The sequence below is a fragment of the Anser cygnoides genome, chromosome 27 (assembly GCF_040182565.1).
Source record: "Anser cygnoides isolate HZ-2024a breed goose chromosome 27, Taihu_goose_T2T_genome, whole genome shotgun sequence".
NCBI lineage: Eukaryota > Metazoa > Chordata > Aves > Anseriformes > Anatidae > Anser > Anser cygnoides.
The window spans coordinates 5,262,693-5,286,450 of record NC_089899.1 but is presented as its reverse complement, the minus strand read 5'-3'; the positions used below and the strand labels follow the sequence as shown (position 1 = coordinate 5,286,450).

Below are 23,758 nucleotides of genomic sequence, written 5' to 3'. Positions count from 1 at the left end.
CCGCCTGGCACAGGCTCTGCCGACGCATCCACCGCGCATTCCTGGCGGCGGCCAGCCTGCGCCCCTGGCACGGCGCCGCCTGGCACTGCCAGGCCTCTCCCGGCTGCCCACCGGGGAGCTAAAAGCCCGGTGAAAACCTCCTGGGGCACTTTGACTCCTTGGGAATGAACAACCCACCCCCCAAACCGAGGAAGGGTTTGCTTTTGAACCTTTCCTGCTAAACGCGGTTCGAAATTGAAAGTGACCACGAGAATTTTGGGGTTTTATCCAGCCCTTTTTCTCTCCCCTCCATAACAGTTTCCGGAGGGTATGTGAAACGAGCCGCTTTTACCAACCGGGGAACTTCCCCAGAGTGACGTGCTGCCCCTTCCCCGCATGCCTGCCGCCGCAGACCAGCGCCACGCAGACCTCCCGCCCTCCCTCCCTGGGCACGGGGCGCAGCACGGGGAGCCCCGGGAGCACAGCGGCCCCTCGGCACACGTCATCCTCCAAGGGAGCCTGCACCAGGACCACCAGGACTGAGCTTCAGCGCGTTCCGTGAGGAAGCCCCGGAGCAACAGGTACGGGAAAGAGACAGAAACACCTCTGCGATCGGTCCGCCAGCTCCGAGAGGGGGTTTGGAAGATGAAGCACAGCGGGAAGGCGCTGAGGGAAAGAGAGCCCCGCGACGGGAGCGCGAGCTACCCCAGCACGCGACGCCTTCAGAGCCGCGTGGCCGGTCAGCATCCCCAGTGCCCGTACCGGCTCCTCCCGCTGCGGGAGGACGACGCAGCAATAGCGGCACAAGCAGGCGTAGCGAGGACAGAAGAAGGCCCTTCTCACCTAGACGGAGCTCCCCGAAATTGCCGCATCCAATCTTCTTGCCGACGCGGAAGTTGGGACCCACCATTAAGACTCCCGAGTTGGTTCCAGCACTCCGGCTTCCATGACTGCTCCTTCCTCCACCCGTCTTGGACATCCTTTTACCTTCCTCCAGCTCCCCTTTCCCTCCTCTCTTATCAAAATCCATAAGTTTGTGATACCCCGGCCTCTCCACGGTTACGCTGCTGCCATACAAATCCCAGAGCTGCCGAAAGTTGAGGGGCGAGGAGAAAAGAAGCGGGGCTCTCCTTGGTTAATACACCATCCCGGTGCGATGGGAGGGAGGGGCGTGGAGAAGGAGGGGTAAGCGGCCACCCACGGGTGCTGGGCTACTGAAACGTTAGTGCTTTGCGAGGTCCCGCCGGGATTGTCATCGTCGCCAGTTACAGGGAGCTCCTTGGTGGTGAGAACATCCTGCGGAGATGGTCCTCCCAGCGCGGCTCCTCGCTCGGCGAGCTGCGGGAAGAGAGGGACAAAATGAGCACGAGGCGACGGGGAGGGAGGTGCCGAGAGGGAGCCCCAGCGCCGCCACGGCTCCCGTCTCCCCGGGGGCACGGCCCGCTAGCGATGACGAAGGGCGCCGCGACGGAGGGCTGGGGGAACAGGAGCGCCGCAGCGGGTCCAGCTTCGAAAACGCTGCCATAAATAAAACAAACAGAGCCTGGCCACGGCAGGAGGCAAAACAGTGCGTCGGAGCCAGAAGAGTTCCTTGGGGAGAACGACGTCCCCAAGGAGAAGGCTGCCGGCGGGTGAGGACGGGCTTTCTCCGGGCCCAGCAGCAGCCAGGGCCCATTACCCCCACTGAGAGCAGCTGGGGGCCGGGCACATGCGTGCGCCGTGCTGTCACGCAGCGCCTTGCCCGGGTGGGACACGAAGGCAGGTCCTGCTCCGAGCGGGGCGCTGCCACCCAGGAGGGAGAGCCGTCAGACCCGCGGCTCTGAAGGATGGCAGTCGCCCCCTGCTCGCTATCTGGCACGGAGGGCAAGGAAACCGCGGGGCAGAGGAAGCCAGAGCACGAACCCAGAGCTTGCGCGGCACCCACAGGGAGCGCCGCCGAGGGATGGCAGGGCTCAGCCCTCGGGCCAGCTCCTTCCCCTGTGCCCACCTGGCCAGCGGTTCGGCACGACCCCACCGTGCTGCCGACCTGCAGCAGCCCCATTTCACAGCCAACCCGCCCCCTCGCTCCCCTTTATGGGGGGTGGGACAACAAATCCCCCCCACCCAGCTCCCAGCGCAGCGGTGCTCCCTGCCCGCCCAGAGCCGCAGTGTGCCCTCCCGGCAGTGCGGGGCAGCCCGGGCGTTAAACACGGGGCTGAGCGTGCAGAGGGCCAGGCAGGACCGAGGGCACGCCGGGAGGGCATGCCGGGAGGCCACGTGAGAGCCGGCCGGACAGCCGGCCACGCGCATGCACAGCCCGCTGCCCACCAGCGCTGATCGCCCCTGCTTTTGGTCCCGGGCCCCGCTGAGAGGCAGCCCCCCACCCCCCCCCCCTTCCCCTGCTCCTCTCCAGCCCCAGTTGCCACCAGCGCCGACCGCGGCCCTGTTACCTGCGGGTTAAACAAGCAACCCCGCACCCCTCAGCGCTCCGACTCCAGGAAATGAGCACACTGCGAGCCCTGAGGCTCGGCCAAAGCCCATAAAGCTTTTTATTGGCTCTCAATAGCTATTAATAATAATTAAAAAAAAAGGGGGTTCTTGTGCTAAAAGGGTGCACGGGGGCAGGGTCTAAGAGGTAACGGAGGAAAAGAGAAAGAAGGGAGGCAAGCCGGAGCTCGGCGAGGGGCAGGACCCGGTGCGCGAGGGGCAGCGGTGGTGGAGCCCCAGGACCGCTCCGTGCCCGGCCCCCGGCCCCCACTGAGCCTCGGGGGCTGCTGCGGGCGTGCGGCGCCCATCGCCCGACCCCTGGGCTGATACCTGCAGAGAGCCCTGGCCCTGGAGACCGAGGGCAGGCGCCCAGCCAGGCCGGGGCCCGGCGCCCGGTGCCAGCACTTTTCTCCCCACGCATCTCGGACCTTCCTTCAAACACCTCCGCGGACGGCAGCGACGCCCAGGGCTTCAGCCACTCCACCGCTGCCACAGGAGCGCCCTACAACGGGCAAAGGCAGCTCCCTGCCGCACCATGCCCTGGCACCCAGCGCCTCTCGGGCAGGGGAAACTGAGGCAGGCAGAGCCCGCTAGCCCCCCGAGCCCAGCGGGCGGCTGGGGGCTGCCTCCTGCCCCCACGCTCCCTGCCCCGGCAGCTCCGGCCCGTGCGGGCAGGAAGCAGGCTGGGAGCGGCGGAGCAGGGCTTCCCCGCGCTTTGTTCTCCCCCAGCCCCGCGCGCACACGGCCGGCACGTGACATCCTGCTCATTCTTCGCTCCCCTGATAATTTCCGCCCCGGTTCGGCGCACGGCACGGCCCTGCCGCCCCACTCCCACCTCCCGCCGGGCCCCGGGGGAGCCGATTCCTCCGCAGGGCATTTCGGGAGCCCCCGGCCCCGGCGAAGGGGAGGCAGGCGGCGACGCGCAGGCCGTGCTGCTTCGCACACCGTTTTCGGTTTGAATCAGGCCTTTATGCTCGGTCCCGGGGGATTTCATGCCCAGACTGTTTGCACAGAGTCAGGCGGCCGACAGCCAGAGCCCTGGGAGCTCCAGCCCCCGCTTTCGGGATTATTATTTTTTTTTTGAGTTATGGGCCAGTCTCTGCATGGGAATTTCAGACAATGGAGCGAGACAGGGCCCTAACAGAAGGGAAAAAATACATTTCTAGCCTTAATAAATACTGCTTCCTGCGAGCACTTGTGGAGACCGCGCTGCCTCCCCCGGCCGAGGCAAACATCCGCAGCGGCACAGCGCAACCGCGGCCCCGGGAGCGGCCGCCCAAAGGAGCCCAGCTCTGAGCCCCAGTTTCGGGCTGCGAGGCCGGGTGCGCCAGGGGGCTGCCATGCTCTGATCCCCACCCGTTCCCAAAGCAGGGTGGACGTGTGAGCGAGGGCAGGGCCAGCAGCTTCTCCCCGCGTGGCGGATCTATTTTCGCCTCTGAGAAGCGCCAAGGAGAGGCGACGCCTCCCCGCACCTCGGCGCGAGAGCAGGACCCACCTCTTTGCGCGGTTTCAGAGACTGCTCAGGCTTCCCACTACGTGCCGTGCAGGCGGCTCTGGCTCTTAGAATTGAGAACAACCTCATCAGAAACATTTGGTAAAATCCCAGGACTCCGGTGGCTTTGGAGCGAACAGCCCCGCCGGACTGGTGAGAGCCAAACCTGCGCTGGTCCGGCACGGCCACTGCAGGACGAGCGCTGGGGATCCGCATCTGCCCCACGCTGTCACCCAGGGGCAGCCGCGTCACGGGGAAAACATGTCCTGGTAAAACCACCAGGCATTTTTGCATTTCCAACACGAATCCTCACCCAGGCCTCACTCAGACAAGAAGCCTCAGAGAAGCACCTTCCAGGCTGCATTTGTTGGCCTGGCGTCAAATCTGATGCAAGACGAGACTAAGAAAACTTCTTTCTCTCTTCTTGGGGGGGAGGGGGGGGGGAGAGTAAAAAAGAAATTGGCCTAAAGTTTGATGGGAGAAATTCCAAAGCAAGCTGTGGTCTTAAAACAAATAAGCACTCCCCTGCCCTGCAGCGTTTGCGATGTGAAGTGCTCCAACCCAGGGAACCTGAAACTGAAACAAGCTGCAGACAAGTGCAAGTGACGTGAACACCTCCCCAAAACAGAACCACAGAGACGCTGAAAGTACCATAAAGGGGGCAAACCAACACCCGGAGATCATCGGAAAGGCAGGGAAGGGGTTGCTGGCGGGTCTGTTTAAGCCTTGGGTTCTCTTTTATTTGCCATCTGGTTTTCAGCTTGCCAGGTCTGCTCCAGTCACATTTACAAGCTATTCCCTGCAGTCATGGGGGTGAGAAAAAGAGGCTGGGGGGGGGGGGGGTTCTTTTCTTCTTTAGAGAAAAACCAAAACAACCCCCTGCAGTTCCAGTGCTATCCCTTGTCTCTGAGACCCAGGACTCGGAGCGAGGCTCCCGACCGCATATGCAAGACTAAAACGCTGAAAAAAAAAAACAAAACGTCTTTTTAAAATTTCTTTCCTGTGAAACCTCGTGGCTGACGAGAAAGGGTTTGTACAATAACATCTGGGGCACATTGTTCTGGGCCCTTTATACACACACAGAGTTCCTGGCCCAAAGAGGTTACAATTAAGCAGGGCAAGACAAAAGAGGGGAAGAGGAGGGGAAAAAAAAATAGCGGCCCGGCGCAGGGAAGCGATGCCCAAGGTCACCCCGAGCGAGCCCGCGGCTCTCCTCGGGGCACAGCACGGGCGTCCTGGCCCGGCCACGTCCCGCCGGGCGCTCGCTGCGGCGCTGCCACCTCGTCACGGAGCCCCGGCCAAGACGAGCCCCGGTCCCTGCAAGCCCTCAGCACCGCCGCTCGGAGCCGGCCTCCCCGTGCACTCTGCGCCTTGCGAGCGGCAGAGGAACACAGCTGCCTCCAGATGAAAGGGAGAGAAAAGCTTCTTGAGAGCACAAGGAAGAAAAGCCCTTGACACTGCGCAGCTCAAAGCACAGATCCCTGCCAATTAAAAGCTAAAAATAATCACAAATACCCCGATGTCCCAAAGGACAACCCATCAGCTGGCTCCAATATAGAAATCCAGACCGAGAAGCAACCGGTGGCCTTACACAGCTGAAACCAAAACCCAATAAATCTTAAAAGTTTAAGGAGCAGATGAAGTCTTAGCTTACAAGGAGATCAAAAGTCTTAAAACAAAGGAAGATCCAGAGTGTTTAAAATAAGCTGCAGACGGTCCCAGATGATGTCTGGAAAGGTTTGTAGTTAAGAATGCGTTCCAGTCTTCGGCGCCGGCAGCCAGCCCTGGTCATGACGGAACGGGGAAGAGCTGTGCCACGACAGGGAGGCTTCCCAGAGCTCTCGAAAGCCCCACCAGGTTTCCCCAGAGCTCGATCTCTCCCCCAGGAGCCCGCGGTGAGTGGGCAGGATCGAGGCAGAGGTGGGGAGGGACCGGGGGCAGCTGTGAGCAGGAGCAACCCAGAAGCACAGCGAGCCAGGAGGCACCGGTGCTGCCGGCCACCTCCAGCTTCTGAGCAGCCGGCAGAGGCGCGAGCACCAGGACGCAGCCTCCAGGCACGACCGCGGCGCCGCCAGCCCCCGCTGCTCCTTCACTGGGGCCCCCTGGCCATCTGAAAAGCCATGCGGTTGGCTGAAATTGCACCCTGCCAAAAATAAACAGCGGGCAAGCGGAAGGGGGCGAGAGTCGCAGGGGCTGCGGGGATAACGCGCGCGGCTGGGGCCAGGGAAAGCGGCTCCCGGGACCGCGTTTCAGCGACCTACCTGCAGCTGGAAGGCCCGCGGAGCTCCCCCGGGACGTGCTGTCACCCGCACAGCAGCTCTGCTCCTTGGCGTCAGCCGCCGCTCGGGTCGCGGCTCAGCGCCAGCACGAAACCACCCCGTGAGCTGGTTCCCTCCGCCAGCCACTGCTCGGCATGGGGACGCTGCTCTGCTGGCGGCCCCCGAGGGAAGCAGCGCTGCCGGCGGCGGGGGAGAGGGTAGGAAGCCCCCGGCTGGGGACGAGGCTGATGTGTTAAACGCTGGGGACAGCAGCTGGGGAATCTCCTGGGTCCGAGAAAGCCGGAAAGGCCCTCGGTGCCGCAAATGGAGCCAAGCGTGCTCATAAAATTAAGAAGTTGCAACTCAAGCAGCAAAGAGAGGCACAAGAACGGCAAGAGGGTGATGGCAACGTCTAGCCATCGAGCTACGACCTCTCCATGTCCCCTCCACGCTACGCAAGGGCACCCACAGCGAGGGCAGGTCTCCGCACTCGTGGGGAGACCTCATCCGGGGGTGCACGGAGCTGCAGGATGGAAACAGAAGCTGAAAAGGGGCAAAAAAAAAGTTCCCAACCTAGTGCTGGGAACGGCAGCGGTACAAAAGGCCCTCCCGAGACGCAGGCTCGACACACGGCCACAGGCGCCACGCGCCGACGGGGACAAGGAGCACAGCGGGCACCAGGTGCTGGAGGAACGAGGCTGCAGCTTGCAGGCAGACCACGCCGGCTACTTCAGAGGGCGGGAGCTGGCCACGAAGCCGCCTTCTGCGAGCACCAGCCCTGGACCGAGAGGAAAGGAAAACCTTCTGAAGTCCCAAATCCTTCCCGCTGGGTCTGCAGCGCCCCGCGCTCCCCGGGGCTGACAGGAGTCGCCCTCCGGGCTGCAGCTCCTCACTTTGGCAACTCTGAGCGCTCCGAGAAAAACCCTGCCCGTACAGCTGCCACAAGAGGGAAACCCAGCGGAGTTTCCAAGGTGTAAAAACCACTTCTCATACCCCGGGAATTCAACGGGCAATCCACGGTGGTCCGAGCCTAACGCCAGCACACGCTGCAGGACAGCCGAGGTGACCGGCGCACCCGGAGCGACAGCGGGAGCCTGCCCGCGTACAAACCCAGCCCGGCCCCCGTTAGCGAGCTGCCGGCCAGCAAAACGCAGGGGCACGCCTCTACGGCGGGACGGGAGCGCTCCCCCAGCTCCGGCACCAACGTAACCACATGGGCTTCACAGCCCTCTCCTCCCCAACTGCCCCCGTGGCGGCAGCAGACCCCGCTCGCTCGCCTTCCCTTCGCCCCGCCCGCACCGCGGTGGTTCGGCCCCACGCAGCGGCACGGCTCCAAGCGCGGCTGCCCGCGCGCGGGACACAAGGAGCGGGCTCCTGCCCTCGCCTCGGGGGCGGCACCGTGCTCCGTCACGTGCCGCCAAGCTCCCCGCGACGCGAAGCCTTCGCGCTGATGGGCGCCGAGCGGATTTTCGAGGAAACAAGACAATTGGTAGGAGGTTCTTTTGTTACGCGAAGAGTCCTTCCAAGACTGGGACTCGGGCTGTTCCCGCTGACCTTTGGCTTGGGCAACAGGAAAGTCGTAGGCTGGAAGCGCAGGCTCCTCTCCCCGCCTTGTGCTGCCAGGCGCGGCGACGCAACGGGCTCCCGAGGGACCCGCTGAGCTTCCTCCAGCCCTGGGCCGCGCAGCGCCTCGCTCCTTCCCACCGCAGGAGCGCGATCGGCTCAGACGTGGGTCCACAGCGCGGGCCGTCACCCGCTGCTTCCCCACGAGGAAGAGGGGAAGGTTGCAGCTGGGAGAAAACCCCTCCCCGGTCCTCATTCTAGGGAAGGCCCCGACGCAGGCTGAGGAGCCAGGGGGACGGCGCGGCGCCGCGAGCTGCTCCACGCCACACCTCCACCAGCTCCCGCTCTGCTCAACCAGAAGCAACCCACCGGGCAGCAGATCGGTGCGTTCCAGCCCGATTTCCTCCTCCTCCCTCAAGGCAAGAGCGGCGCTTTGACAGAGGAACTCGGGGCACCCAGCTCGGGGCGCGAGCACCTCGCCCAGGGGAGCGGGGCCGGCCCCGCGGTGCCGGAGGACGGACTGCCGCGTGGTGACAGCCCCTGCGGAGGGCTTTTTGGGGGGGAATCCCTGAAAATCAGGAAGTCCTGAAAGCAGCTGCTTTCCCAGCAAGGCGAGACGCTTTGTGGTTTCTGCAGCCACAAGAACGTCACCCCCAGCCCCAGCGGGGTCGGGTTAAGCAGACACGGCCCTGGGGCCTCCTCGCAATGGCCGAGGCCCTTCCCTGCTCGCAGCCAGGCGGGACCAGCGCAGCGCTGTTTACTCCGTTTCCTCCTCTGTGCGTTCACGGTGGTGTCAGCACAACAGGAAGCTCTTGTTAAACACTTCATTACTTCACTGCCGACGCAGAGCCGTCGGGGAAGCCGGGCGTAGCGCAGCGTGTTTCGGGAGACGGGGCAGCCTGGCAGCTCCGGCTCAGGGCTGGGATTTCAGAGCTCGCAGCTCCGGCTTCCCAGCCCCTCCACATCCCAGCCGTTACGCCGGGATAACAACCCCCTGCCATCTGCTTTGGCCATTCGAGCTCCCTGGGGAGACGCTTGGCTCCTTCTCAGCTTTTGAGCAGCGCTGAGACCTCAGCGACTTTCTCCCTCCCCCTCCTTCAGAGCATCCTTCAGGGAACAGCCCCAGAACCGGCTGAAGACCTCCCGCCTCGGCCGGCAGCACAGGGCCACGAAAGCCGCCTGCCGTAGCCGCCAGGTCACCGGCCAGCTCGCGCCCACGAGCGGCCCGGAGCTGAAGGCCTGCAGCCGGCCTTCCCGGCGGCTCCCTCGCAGGCGGTTCCATCGCTGGTGGCACCGACACCGGTCCACATCTGCAGGCTGCTGCGGGACCGCGGCACCCAGTACCCGGCAGACACAGCCCCAACGCCACGGTCACTGCACCGGGAGCGCCCCAAGCGCCGGTCCCCTCTCGACACCGAGCAGCCACGGCTGGTCCCCCCCAGCCCCGTGGCGCAGCGTGGTTTCCCTTTTGGCCCCACTGTGTTTGTACAGCAAGGATATTTGCAAGGGAATTTTGTCCAAAACCTTTTTTTTTTTTTTTTTGTTTAAATCCCCCTTCATCCAGGTTGTTTCTTGACAAGAAAAAAAAAACAGGAATAAAGCCAAGGCTAATGTTTCTACCAGAATTTCTTTTAGTCTTCAGGGAAAAGAAAAAAAAAAAAAGAAACCCTAAACTGTAGAAGCAAAGCTTTTAATCCGACATGATCCGAGCATCCTCGTTCCAAACCTCCCCTCCCTTCCTGGCCTCCCAGCTCCCTGTGAGGACATGGTGTGTCCGCGGGAGGACACAGGGCTCCACCCGCACGCGCTCGGCCCCGCAGCACCGGGCACTTGCGGCAGCTCCAGCAAAAAAAAAAACCAACACCAGCAGAGCAAATGACCTCCAGCTATGGAGTTAACCCGGAATAAATAATAACAGTAATAAAAAAAGACCGAGGAGGAATGCTTGGAGCTTCTGTCAGAGATTAAAGCATTTATCGCGCGGGGCTCTATTGCCGTACCACCCCTGCAACCCTCTGTGGCTCTCGACCACGTCCCAGAAACATCCGAGCCACGAAAATATCAGGGTTAAAGAAGTTAACAATAAAGCATTTGATGTTTTTACCCCCTTCCCCCCCCAACCTCCTGAGCTGTGAAAAAGATGGGTTTTCCTTCCTGCCTTGCAGTGCCTGGCTTCCTCCTCCAGCTACCGCGTCTATTCGGCTGCTCTCTGACCCAGAGGAGCTCTCTCCTCGCTGGCCTTTCCCTTCCCCGGCAGACCTTTAGGCACTGCACTCTGGTCACTTCTTCACCTCCAGCTCCAAATCTCTCCCCATTTACTTTCTCCCAGCCCCCAAACGTTCGCGTGGCTTTTTAATGGGTCCCAGCGATTGCTTCAAGGCTTCTTCTTTAAGGAAAGAGTTGCACACTACATCTTTCCCTCGACAACAGCAAGGGAAGTCGAGCCCCAGCACCGCAGCAGAGGACGTCTCTATTGCCGGGGAGTCCTGCTCCACGGCTCGGCGGCCCGACAAGCGCTCAGCTACCCCGAGTCCCCACAGTGCAAAACCAATAATGACTCACGCGTGATTTCACTGCGATCTGTAGAGGTGCCGAGCTGACATCCAAAACCATCGGACTGCTTGGGGAGCAGAACCTCAGCCGTTCGGCACACTCCAGCAGAAGCAGCACCGCTGACGATGCGGTCGGGGGGGGGAAGGCTCGAGCAGCCAAGGCTCTGGCTGCATACGCAGTACCCCCTCCGCACAGACCCCGACCCAACGGAGACGCACAAGCGAAGCCTGTTAGCTGCTGCCCAGACATAACGAAATTAAACGAGCGGCAAAACTGGAGAAAAACACCAAATGGGATTTTTCAGCCCGTGGCAGAGCCCAGGTGGGTGCAAAGGCAACGCTCTGAAGGTAATTGGGATATCACAACCTCGCACGGAAGCGTGAGCTCCTGGTGCTACTACAGCTTTAAGACATCTGCTCCGTCCCGAGGTGAGCACAAAGCTCGTGCCACAGCGCGGCCCTGGCAGGTGACACAAGCTCCCAAGGCGAGGATGTGCGTGCGTATCGGCAGCTTTACCAAAAGTCAGCTTTCCGACGGCCGTTCGGCAGCAATTACCTGGCACCCAACAATATCCAGTACGGGAACGGCTCCGTCTTTAACCAACACGAGCGGGGCAGTTTTGATTCCTGTTTGCTCCCCACCTGCATAAGCAGAAATGGAAATCGACGCGCTTCGGACAGTCAGAATCCAGAACACAGATCCTTAACGGTTTTAGACACAAAGAAGCTTGCAGAGGCAACACCTGAGCGCCTCAATAAAAGCAGCCACAAAGCAAACTCCCCGCAGCATCTCTCCGCCGCTGCGCGTTGCTCTGCGATTTGCTTCCAGCTGAATATAGAATTTCACTCTTTTCGTTGGATCCCCATCCAAAGCAGTTACACCTGGATGGAAAATATGAACAGTGCTTGACCAAAGAGCCGGAAATACCACGACTGAAATTTCAGCAGCAGCACAGGAACCAAGCAAAAAGCTAAAAATACTTCTCTAGGAAATATAGTAATAGTAATAACCGTAAACATGCACATGCTAAAATAAGATCAAATCTGAAAACTAGACCAGGAGAGATCAAACACAGCACGAGTCAGCCAAATCCACCCGAGAGCCCAGTGCCCACTCGAGTCCATTCATCTCTTTGGGCTCAGCAGCCACAAACTCAAACTTCCAACTACAGAATTCACGAAATCTGGCAGAAAAAGCACTGAAACTTCACCAGAGAGGCTTGAGTGGCAACGACGCTGCGGCTGACTTTTACAAACCCCACAAAAAGAACGAGCAATTGGCCCAAGCGAGTCCCAGGGCAGGCACCCCCCGGGTCTCGAGCCACGCGCACCCCATGGGCCCCTGGAGCACGGTCCCAGTGCCGGACCCACAGCGTGTGGGAACAGCGGCAGCGCCGAACCACCGCGGGGATCGGGGACACCAAAACCCGGGTGCCGAGAGACGCCGAGACCAACGCGGGGCCGTGGGGCTGCCCACCTTCCCCTCCCGCCCGGCTCTGGGATGCTGCCAGCGTCTTCTCCCTGTTCCCTACGCCTGCCTCTGCTGGCCCAGAGCAGCGACAGCTCTCCTCTCGGCTCCGGGGCCCGCAGAGGTTTTGCTGCGCTGCTGGAAGGCCGCAGAGCAAGGGGCCAGCTCCAGCCCAACGCTCTGCTGCCTGCACAGCGCGGCTCTGGTGCTCCGTGCACAGATGGGGCAATTTCTGTCTTGGAAAGTGCAACTCGCTCCACCGTTACCGTAAGGAGGACGCTGCAGGCGGGTAAGCAGAGCTGTAACCCTTCTTCTGAACAGCAGCGGAAAAGGCACGGGCTCATCCTCTGCCCCTGCAGGAGGTAAATTACACAAGGCTGTAATTCTGCAGAATCTATCGCATCTTAGCAGTTCAGCACACACACACACACAAAAAAAAAACCTGATTAGGACGTTGAGGTGGTTTCGGTTTTACTCATGCAGACTTGGTAGTGCTAGAAGAAAGGAAGTTCACTACGGGCGACGCGGAGCCTCTGGCTGGGGGAGCTCAAAGGACAGCAGCCAGAGCCCAACGCCCGGCTCTTCATCTCCACGGGACGCAGGCGGGCGCCCCAGCCAAGACGCTGCCGCTGCCTTTCAAGCTCCCGCTCGGCACAAGCGCGGGATTCGCTGGGGCACTTCACACCCCAGCCGCTCGCTCCAACAAGTGGTCTCCGCCGGCGAGTCCCTCGCATGCGCTGGCTTTTGTGGCTCTGCCGGCGGGTATTTATTGAAACCAGACAATGCCTCCCCAGCACAGCGAGCTCCGGTCCGACACCAGACGCTAATTAAACCCGTGCTGCTGCTGCTGGAAGGCAGAGCTGCGGAGGAAGCAGCTGCCTTCCAAAGGCCGCAGCAATCGGCCGGCGAAGAGCCGCTCACCAGCCCCGCACCCTGCACGCCCGCTCCCCACGTCCACGGGGACCGGGGGAAGAGCAGCTCCTGCTGCTTCTCCGAGCGGTCCCCTCCTGCCCAGCTCTCCCGCTGCTTTCGCTGTCCCAAGCACGCTCGCCTTGAGATAGGGGCTGCAGAGGTTCTGCTTCTACAGACAAGACCTGCCGGCGCCCCTTACTCCAACCAGAGCACAGCGGAGCAGGTCTAGCAGCAGCCGGCACCAGCCCCAGGGAGCTGCAGTGCCCACAGCCCAGGGGGATCTGACGGGGCCCAGCCCCGCGCTGCAGTCCCCAGCACTCACCCAAAGCGATGCCCGAGGTTTGCATTCAAGCCTGCTCATCCCCTCGCTGAAATCAGCTCCCAAAACTGCCTGCACCCCAAGCACCACGTCGCTTCTGTACCCCAGGTGGGGAGAAGCACGAGGAGAGCCACAGCTCGAGCGGCTGCCAAGCACCGGCCTCTGAAGACGACTATAGAGCCGGGGCCTGCAACATGCTCAAGGTGGGCAGGCCCATTCCGTATTTCAGCCCCTGCCGCTGGACACAGATCTTTTTTAACCCCCCTCTGCTTCACCTGCAGGGCAAAACCCACCCTGAAGGCTCTGCCACCCCTCCTGCTGCCTGGGCTCATGACACGGAAGGCGAGTGCCCGCAGGCGCGGGACGTGAGCCACGCAGGAGCGTCGGCCCCAGGCACGGCCGTGCCCTCGCTGCCCTTCCCAGCAGCGCAGGAGTCGCTTTTTCTGTCGTTTTGCTCCGACGGCAGGTTTGTGAGCAAGGCAAATTCCCCTTCCAGTGCCTTCCCGCCCACCCCTGGGGCTCGCAGCCTGCTTAGCAGTCACCAGGCAGCAGCGAAAAGAAGGTTTCGAGATAAATAAGCGGTTCTCACCCGGCAGCCTGGAACAACCACTTCCATTTCGCATCTCCCGTCTGAGGCCAGAACACCTCCTCCTGTGCCACTGCAGCCTGAAATAAGGTTAAGACCATCTCTACCAGCACGCTGCTTCCCCAGCACTGTCCCTGAACACTCCCGTGTCCTCAAGAGCTAACACTTTTTTTTTTTTTTCTCTATAAGAGCAGTATCAAGCACCGCTTGCCTTTCTCTTGACAAGGCACCTGACCGCGCGTCAGGCAGCGAGGACAGGAACAGATGTGAAAGCAAAGTTGCCGTCGGTTTCACAGGCAGCTGGACGAGAGGAAGGCTTCCTCCCCTCCTCCTCCGCAGCCAGAGCCGTGCCGCACCCAGCAGCAGAGGCTGCGGTGCCTGCCCAGCACGAGGCAAAGGCTGCGGGGCGCACGAGGACGTCGCCAGCGCACCCGGAGGCGTGGGCTTGGCGCTGCTTGCTGCTAGGAACTTCGGGCTCTTCCCTCGCCCCTCCGAAGGGGCGGTTTTAAATGCGCACGCGTGCTGAAGCCTCAGCGCGAGGTCAGGTGGATGCACAGCAAGCTCCTGAGGATCTCAGAGCCCCAGGCTGTTCTCGCCACCAACGCAGGGTGAGGGGAGCACGTCCTGCAGCCCCAGCCTGCTCTCCACAACGTCGTGCCCGTGGGTCCTGCAGCCTCGAATCCCACACGCGCTTCCTGCCGGCACTGAGGGATCAGCTGTAGCCAGGACGAGGGCTCCACAGCTGTTCTCCAAAGGAGCAGACATTTCCCAGTCCCGTTCCTCTCACAGAAGCCAATTCCTGGATGCGTGCAGCTCCCTTCCCTTCCTTTCCTGCCCTAGGCCCTAGCCGGGTGCAGGCTCCAGCCCTCCCATCCACCTGGGGGAGATTTCCTCCCAGCAGGACTGAACGCGGCGCAGGGAAGGGCCGGCAGGCTCCTGGACTTGGCACTTTCTCCTTCCCGCAGCCCTCGGACAGGCTCCCAGATAACCTCAGGAGCCCGCAGGCAGAGGAGGCTGGGAACCGCAGCCCTCCGACGCTCGCACCACAGGTCTCCCGCGGCACAGCCAGCCTGAAAATGGCTGGAGCAGGCTCAGGATCGCTGAACAGCTCGGGGCATCTCCACTCGCTCCCAGCTTCCAGGGACCAGGAAGCCGACGTCCAGCAGCACGCCGCTGAGATCGGGCCCTGGGAGCAAGCAGGGGAAAGGCGGGATGGCGCAGGGCAGTCGGGAGCCTGAGCAGCAGCAGCAGCGAGCAGCAGCCTGCGGCTGACGGGCACAACCCAGCTCTGACTGCAGGCGATGCTCTCTCCTCCTCAAAGCCACCACCTCTGGAGGGCAGGACATCCCTGCTGCCCACGCTAGATTTGAGTGCCAAGCCTACGGGGGACTTTCTTCATGTCTGTGACCCCAATTTCCCAAGCGGCCACACGTGAGGGAACCCCTCTGATGATCCCCTCCAGGCAGCCAGAACCGTCTGACCAGAGCCCAGCTCGCTGGGGAGCTGCAGACAACGCCAGGCGCGGACGCTGCCCTTTCCAAGCGTGCCCTTGCCGCCCCGAACACGTACAAAGGCCCGGATCCGTCACACCACACTCCATGGGACATCCTCTCCACCGGGCTGGCTCCCACACTGTGCGGCTCCAGGGGCTGGGCACCCACCTCCTCCCCTCCCGGCTGGGCAGGGATCAGAGCAGCAGCGTCGCCTCCTGTGCCTTCCTGGTGCTCCCAGGCACAAGCTCCAGGGGTTTTCCGGACGGCTGACGCAGCCAATAAACGCCCCTTGGCTCTTGCACTACTCTTCGCAGCAGGCGGCGTGAGGTACTTCGCTGGGGAAGTGTCGGTACAGAAGAGGGAACCGAGGCACGCAGCTGCCGGACGGCGCACAGAACGCGGCAGCACAAGCGGGAGGAAAGCCGGGTCCCGAGCGCTGCCGTGCCCCGTAACCTCGCCTGCACACGCGGCCCTGCCACAGGGACCTTCCCTGCACGGGACAGCCCTGGGAACTGGGGAGAAACCGTGCAGTTTTTTTTTCCAAAAGCCTTCTCCGACACTTCTCAGAGGCACGGCGAACAGCGGGGCTCCCCGCCCGCTCGCAGGAGCCGCGGTGAGAGCCACGCAGCACCGCGGGAAGGATGACCACAGCCCGCCGCGCCTGCTGTCCCCACGATTCGGGATCGTTCCTCGTCCCGTGGGGCAGGCTGAGCCCTGCGGGGCCTGCGGCAGGAAGGGCTTTCCAGAGGGGTCACCCCCAGCCACGTTTCACCGTGGGAAAAGGGATCTGTGAGGGTGGCGGGGAAGCGTACAGCCAGGCTCTGCGCACCGACTGCCGAAGGCTCGGGCACGGCACGAGGCGTGACAGCAGGCCTCCTCGGCCCGCCGCAGGGATCCGCCCGCCCTCGTGCCGTGCGTACCGCTCCCAACCCCCCCGCTGTCGGCAGGAGCTGGGGCGGCAGAAGCACTCTGAAGGGTAGGGTTTGGGATTTTTTCCCCCCATAACCCACATCCTTTTGACAGAACCGGGTTCGGAGGCAGCGGCAGCCCTGGGGTGGCCTTTTGCAACACGAGGCAGGGACGAAGGGGTGCCCGGGCTCTTCCGTCACCAACGTGCGGCTAATTGCAACTTCCCCAGCTCCCCTGAGGTCACACGGAAGGAGGGGATGGCACGGGCGACGGAAGCAGCCCCGTCACCCCCGGAGGCAGTGTGCAGGGGGTGTCACTCACCGGTGACAAGGCCCTGGCTCTGCCCCACGCGTTTCCTCCCAAATTACCGCCAAGCCTTAAGAGCTGGGAGGGGAAGGAGGAGGGCGGAAGGGAAAGCGTCGGGGGCGGTTTCACAGGGAAACCTCTCCCCTGAGCCGTCGAGCTCCCCGCGCTGGGATGCCGGCAGCGCTTCCTTACTGGAAGCGAGCCGCCCTGCCTCACGTGCGCTGCTCCCAGCTCTCCGCCCCTCCGGGGACGGCCGCCCGACAGGAACAGCCGCCCCGGGCCTCAAACAGGACCCAGAGCCCAGACCGGGGGGAGAAATGGGCAGCAAGGAGGAGCGGCGCCATTCATCTGTACCACGGGCAGGGGGATGCGCGGCGGCACAACGTCCCCCGGCTCACGCGCAGGTGTCAGCAGCGCCTGCAGAGCAACGAGCGACGCAGGAGGCATTCAGCTTCCCACCCCCTCGGGTACAAGACCAAGCAGCTCAGTGCACCACACCTTTTTCCTCGCAGCCTCTCTCTGAGGCACGCCAGCGACCTGCTTATTTCACAGCTGGGGAAGGGAAGCTGTATGGAGCCCTGACGCATCGCTGATCTCGCCAAAGTAAAGGGGGCAGCGAGGGACGATCCCCGACCAGCCGGAGGTTCGCCGCATCGCGTTCGGTCCTAGACAGACACCCCAGCCTGCTGGCTCACAGGGAGGGATAAGCAGAGGGGCCAGAGACCCGCACCCCGCTCCTGGACGCGCCACGGATGGTTCAGCACCTTTTCACTCCTCCACCCCGCAGTTCCTCACCCAGGGAATCGGATTCGCAGCCCCTTGCTGAGCGCCGCAACAGCTCCGTGGATGAAGGCCCCGCTGTGCTTTGCCACCAACCTCCACACCAGAAGGGCATGTTCCAAAGGTTGGTTCTCACCTTCCCCCCCTCCCCATCTGTGAGCGTTTCATGAGACCCCGAGGCCAGGGCTGAAGCGGGAACTCCGCGCGGGCGGCTGCAGCCAGAAAGGTGCTCACAGAGCCGCTGCTGGCTGGGAGACAAAGAGCTCTGTGTGGAGGCTTCCCACGGGGTTCAGCCGAAAGCCACCCGGCCCTCCGGCAGGTGGATCTGGTGCAAGCCTGCTGGTTCCTCCCTTTGCCTTCCCTGCTCACGATTTGCTTCTCTGGGCCCTACTAACGGGCTTAATTTATAACGTCCGGGGATCACCCGCAAGCAGCAGCAGACAGGACGTGCCCCCAGGAGCGCCCACTCCATCCTGCTGCTCTCAGCACCCGCGGCGCTGGTCGCGTGCACAAACCGACCCTTCTCCCTCCGATCCGGGCTCGCACCTCCCCGGCTTGTCCCAGAAACCCCAGCCAGCACACGCTCGCCCTTCTCCAGAGCACGCCTCCATCCGAAACCCAAACCTCTTCTTCTCTTTCTGTGAGTCCGTTACTTGGGTTTCTTGTTCCCGGCACCTCTTCCAGCCCTGCGGGGAGCACTCAGCTCCCCCGGCCTCCCCATTCGTTGTGCAGCCGATCTGTGGGCCCAGACCCAGCCACACATTGAAGAAGACCAAGATGTCCCAGAGCAGCGCGGCGCTGCTGGGCGCCCACCTGTGATCAGCCCCGCAGCACGCCCAGCACGCTGGCTGGCCCTGCTTGGGACCACGAGCCGCTCCAAAACCTTTTATGCCGGGGCTGCACCACCGGAGGGGCTCCAGGCTGCCGCTGCCAGAGCGCTTGGGCTGCCCGGACACAGCTCAGTTACCACCAGACGCTATCAGGTGCCTGCAGAGTACGCAAACCGGGGCAAAAAGTCAGTTTGCCACCTTCCTATAGAGCCCCCCGATCCCCGCTCCCCTCCCAACACCAGCACCCTGCCGGCTTCCAGGCTGGACAGGGCTCGGACTCGCTCTGACAAGACCATTTGTGTCCCCAAGGGCAAACCCGTCAGGAAAAGCTGGAGCCGCGCTCCGAGCCGCCCCAGCTGGACTCTGCTCTCCGGATCGCAGCTTCAGGTGGTGATTCAGGGCTGCCTGCACGTCCTTTGCTCCACGGCAAGGAAGAAGCTCCCAGCTGGGCAAAGCCCTCCTCGCTAACGCCGGGCACCTTTGACTTTGCTTCAGGAGTAAAGGCGCTCTTCTTGATCTATGCAAAGCTCCACTAAAATGGCCAGGGGTGGCCAAAGGAGCAACCAAGAGCAGCGAACGCGCGGCTGGGGCAGAGGCTTGCCGTGCCCCTGAAGGCCAGGCTTCACGCCCAGAACCACTCGGCCGGCCTGCAGGGGCACCTGAGCCAGGGCAAGGCGGAAGAAGAGCAGCGGGTTCCTCCCCGTCCCCACTCCCTCACGTGCCCGCTGAATCCACGCTTTCCTTCGTGGGCAGGCCAGCGCCGCCCCACCCGATCCCGACGCACATCCCCGGCACCCAGCGCATCGCCGCAGAGCTGCTCCCTGCCCAGAACCGGGGACAAGCCGCACGCGGACGAGCGGCAGCGGGCGCCCTTACAGCCTTACCGGAGCCGCGCGCTCGTGGTGCGCCGCGAGAGGGATCACACCGAGGTGGGCGAGGGCAGGAGAAGCCATAAGCGCCCCATCGAGCGGGTCCAGGGCACGGGAAATCCTGCCGCGAGCAGGATCCGCTGCCGAGGGCTTCACAGCCACCAAAGACTACGGCAAAAGCAGCAGAGCGCTTCTTTTCTGCTCAGATTCTTCCATCAGGAAGTTTACGCACGCTTCAGCCCGGCTGCCCCCGCCGCCGGACGCTGCCCCGGTGGAAGGCAGCTCCGAATGCGCGCCTCGAAATCCCCCGGCAGCGCGAGCGGGGCCGGGGCCGTGCACGCAGCCACACCCAGCGCCGCGCGCCCGAGCACACAAACATTTCCTCCCCGCTGCTCCCGCGCCGCGGCTCAGCCAGGGCCGCCCCGTACCTGCCCCGGCCGGGCCGCGCGGAAGGCGGGCGGTTTTACAGACCCGTAAGCGCGGAGACATGAGCACATTTCCTGTCGGCCCCCCTGCCCCCCTCGAGCCGCCGCAGCGGATGTTCTTCTCTCCGACTTCTTCCTCAAGGCAAATATTTAGAGTCTAGCAGGCATTCCTCATCACAGGAGCAAGTTAAACATTGGCCCGAAAACAACAGCAAGTGCCTTTCAACGCTTCTGGCCGGGGAAGCGTCGCTCCGGACTTTGGTTTCTGGCTCTGAACAGAAAGAGGAGCAAAGCACCGAGCGCTGCGCTCCTGTCCCAGGAGCAGGCGGAGCTGGGGCTGCGGCCCTGCCAGGGCCACAGCGGGGACCGTGCCCTGCTTGTGCGCTAGCACGCTTCGGGGCCCTGCTCTCACCGAGCCTGCTGCAGCGCATCCTCACGCCACGCACACGTTGTATGCGCCGGTTCCCCTGCTCGCTCTGCACCGCCTCTTCTCCTGCCACCTTCCAGCCCGCCGGTGCGGGAGGCGCTCTGGGCCGAGACCACGCAGCGCAGTGCAGCTCCCTGCCAGATGCGCAGGCTCTTGCGGGAAGACCCCTCAGCGAGGTAGAAGCCGAAGTCAGTGAGCCGGCAGGAGTGGGCGCGACTGCTGAGCCAGCCTCACCTCTCCCACAGCAGCCCAGTCAAAACCGTGGCAAATTCCCCAAGAGGAAGCTTTCTCTGGAGACATTTACCGGCACGCAGCTCACGTGTGCCCAAACAGCGTGCTGAGGAACAGCTCGTGTCCTGCAGCTCGCCGCACCGCCGTTAGCGGGACAGCCGAGCTCCTTTCGCTCTCCTGAACTCGGTTCCCCCGAGGGGTGCCTGGCTCTGCTGCCCCGCTGCACGCAGGTGGACGTGGAGGGAGCCGCTCCCGCGGCACCCCTGGGCACAGCCCAGCCACGCGCCAAGCTCCAAGCGCGGCAGCACGGAGCCGTGGAGCTTGGCCGGGCTGGAATTGCTCTCCCTGTGCTCAGACGCCTACCGCAGCACTGCGGGAACCTGCTGCGGGCTCCTCTTCCCGGCTCCCCGCCACCAGGCGGCCACCCCTGTGGAAACGGCACGCCATTCAACCCACCTGCAGGTTACCCTGGAGGAAGCAGCGACCCCGCAGCCCTCGCAGCACTTCCTTTTCCTTCCCCAGCCACGGCAACCCACGGAGCAACCAGCTCCGCTGAGCGGGTTTGTGCAGGGATCGCCGCGGCCCGCGGCAGGGACGAGCCCGTGCCCGTCAGCGCCGCCGACCCCGCGCCCACCAGAGGCGAGCGCTGCTCAGCTGCGGCCTCCCCTGGCAGGCAAACCCTGCCTGCAGCGCCCTCGGTGTTCTCTGGGCTGGGCAACACAAAAACAAGGCTCTGAGTAAAACCCAAAGAGAAGGGGAGCGAACGCGGCCGGGCCGGGGGTGCTCCAGGCAAGCGCTCCACGCGGAAGGTACCGGAAAGCACCTTCGTCCCCTGCACCAAGAGGGAGTACGAACTTGGTCACTTCCAACGGTTCACGAGGAAAAAAGGAGAAGAAAAAGGCTCTTCTGCGTTGCCGTTTGTACCTCGCGCTACCCCGAAAGCCGACAGCGGTGACATTTCCTACCTGGAGACGCCGGGTGCTGGGAGCGCGGAGCCGTGAGCGGTGCGGAGCCGTTTCGCTGCCTTCCGCTTTCACGTCGGACAGCCGCGGGCACCGAAGCCCAACGGCTGGCCCCGCGCCCTGCCCAGCGCGCTGGGGGCGCAGCCGCTGCTCCCGGCGCCTTCCAGCCCCGGCCGGAGAGGGGGTGCTCCCCACGCTCGTGGGGCACCCCCGGGCCCCCTCCCGGTGCGCAGGGGCTGCGCAGCTCTTCCAGAAGGCAGCGGCACAGAATCCAAGGCCAAGGCCACCGTTAACCTCTGGTAACGAACTTCACTTCCCTCTCAGGAGGGCAAAGCCTGCCCATCGCCTGCCAAGCATCTCCTCCGCCACTTGGCGAGTAAAAGCCAGGCCTCCCTCACGAAGCACTGCGTAACGATACACGGCAAAGGGCTGCAGGACGCTCTCCGGTTAGGGGCTGGGTAAAAATGAACGACGACAGAAAATTACCGCTTCTTTCCTCCAGCCTCGCAGCCCCTCTCGCAGCCCGGGAGCCCACGGAGAGCCCAACAAACCCTCCTCTCCGTGGGCCACGAAAGCAAGCACGCGCGTCTCGGCCCGTGCCGCATTTTCAATCGCCCTGCGAAGTTCTGCCGCTGAGCTGCAGCGTCCCCGAAGAACCAGCTCCCGCATCACAAGGCACGGGATCACCTCGACGCTCCTCGAGCTCACCGATCTGCCGCGACGCTGCCGCTGCAGCCAACGGAAGGCAGACGGACGTGTGGTTCTCCGCGGGCTGCCTTCCTCCCAGCCCTCGCTGCGCCGCTTTTCACCCCCAGCACAGCAGCACCCTCAGAACCCGCGAGGGGGTGAGGGGGGGGTGGAAAATCCCAGTTCGGGACAGCTCAGGGTGGAGGCGAGCCTTGGAAGGGCTGGCCCAGGGTTCACCCCAGCTGCCAAAGCCGCCCCGCAGCCAGCACCACCGCAGAGGCAGGGCAGGAGGAACCCTGGAGCACCTCAGCCAGATGGCCGCTGGGCTCCACGTTGTTTTTTTTTTTTGTTTTGTTTTTTGTTTTTTTTTAAAAACCACTTCCTAGGAACAATGCAGCACCGAAACAGCCGGGGGGGCTGCGCACCGGGAGGTGCTGCAGCCCCAGCAGGGATTCGGGAGAATCCCCCAGGAGATGGAGGGCAGCCAGCGGGGAGCTGGGAGCCGGGAGGGGAGCCCGAACGCTCGGTGGTGGGCTGCTCCAGCGGAAAGTCACCTTTTGCTTCCCCCACAGCCGAGCCCTGCTGCTTCTCGGCAGCGACGGTCCTCCCGGAGATGCTGCCTGCCCGTAGGAAGTATAAACATCCATTCCAATAAAAACCAAAACTATTTATAAGCACGCAGCTCTTCTAGCGGGAAGAGAACTTGTTCTCCGCCACAACTCCGGAACCAGGGCGACTCCTTCCCCTTCGCCCCCTCCCAGGGCACCGGGCACGGCGGGGCCGAGCGGCCCCAGCGGCTCCTCGCTACGCCCACAAGTCACGGGGCCGAGGGCAGAGCTGCTCCCCGAAAAGAGCGCCCGGAGGAAGCCCCTCGTCAGCACGAGTCCCCCGCCCCTCAGCAGCACCATGAAGGAAGGGGGGGTTAACTCCAGCGGCAGCCAGAAAGGACGGGGCAGCGCGAGGCGCGGCGGGGCGCTGAGCACGCTGCTGGGAGAGAAGGGACACCTCTCCTCCCCGGCCTCGAGGGCTGCCCCTCTCCTCCAGAGCTCCAGCAGGAGGTGCCACCGGCCGAGGCTTCCCTGCGATCCCAGACACCCCCGGGTGCCCGTGGGGCTGCGGGTGCCCTGCCGCTTCCTTCCCCGGCTCGCAGGCGCCGGGGCCAGTCCTTGCGGCCGCTCGGACGCCCTCAGACCGCCGGCTGCCCATGCACCTGGACAGGGGGGGCACAGCCGAGTGCCGCTGCTCCCGGCGCAGGGCTTCTCCTCGCCAGGGGAGCTGGGAAAGCCACGGGGGGGGGGAAGAGAAGGCTGGAGAAGGCAATCAGGCCCGAGGCCGGTAAACACATTCATTGGCAGCGGCTCTCGGACATCATCTCTTCCAGCCCAGTGGGGCTGGAGGGGGTGGGGGGAAAATCCTGACCGTCCATCAGCACAGCCCTCCTGTCGCTCCCATTGATCCGCTGAGTCACTCCCGTATTAGCAGTTTTGACAACGCTCGGGCTGCACAGGAGCTCGGAAGCAGAATACAAAGCAAGAGGCGACGCGAAGCCTCTCGCCGTACCGGCAGCGGCACGGAGGAGCGCTCGCAGGGCACAATTCGGAAACCTGCTGAACTGCGAGCGCCAACTTCCTCCCCTCCGCTCGCTCCGAGGAGAGCCGCAACGAGAAACCCCCGCGCCAGCCCCGCCGCGAGGGCAGCGGCACGCAGCTCCGTCCAGCGCCTCCCGAGAAGCTGCTGCACAGGAGCGCGTTCCCCCTGCAAGCTGCTACCAGCTGCACCCCGGCCGCGGCGGTGCGGGCGCGGAGCGGCAGCTGGTCTTGCGGAGAAACCACTGAAGGGATTCCTGAGGCCTCGCGGAACTGCGCAGCGGTGGGCAGGAGGGCGAATCCCAGGGCAGAGCGGCACGCGAGGGCCGCAGTCCCTACGAGCTAGCGAGGCGATGCCCCAGCACCCGTGCCACCACGGACCCGAGGGAGCCGCGGTCGGGGCAGAGCATCCCGGCCCGCACCACAACGCTCCCAAGCCGTCCAGAGGCCCAGAGGTACCAAGCGGCGATAAAATCGCCCCGGAACGCCGCTCCTGTCTGCAACACCCCAAATTAAACCAAAACCAAACAAAGCTTTGGCGAGTGACAGCAGCCAAGCCTGCCCCGCCACGCGGGAGGCCTCTCCACACGCTCCCCACGGAGGCCTCCTGCCCTAATTCGCAGCAATTCTCTGTCAGACGCGCTGGCAAACCCCAAAC

General features: G+C 63.5%; 1 protein-coding gene across 7 annotated transcripts in view; it reads right to left on the bottom strand.

Moving 5' to 3' along the window:
* Nucleotides 1–23,758, bottom strand: part of CSNK1G2 (casein kinase 1 gamma 2) — a 37,386-nt gene that overhangs the window by 12,144 nt on the left and 1,484 nt on the right. For 3 of the 7 annotated variants that reach the window (XM_066984049.1, XM_048077560.2, XM_048077556.2), the window contains exon 2: nt 823–1,317. In XM_066984049.1, coding sequence (XP_066840150.1) covers nt 823–1,009 — 187 coding nt within the window. In that variant the 5' untranslated portion in view covers nt 1,010–1,317. Of the gene's footprint in view, nt 1–822; nt 1,318–2,775; nt 2,801–6,198; nt 6,693–12,044; nt 12,067–18,797; nt 19,132–23,758 lie in introns of those variants that run through there. The other 4 variants (XM_066984050.1, XM_066984048.1, XM_066984045.1 and 1 more) reach the window with 4 other exon arrangements.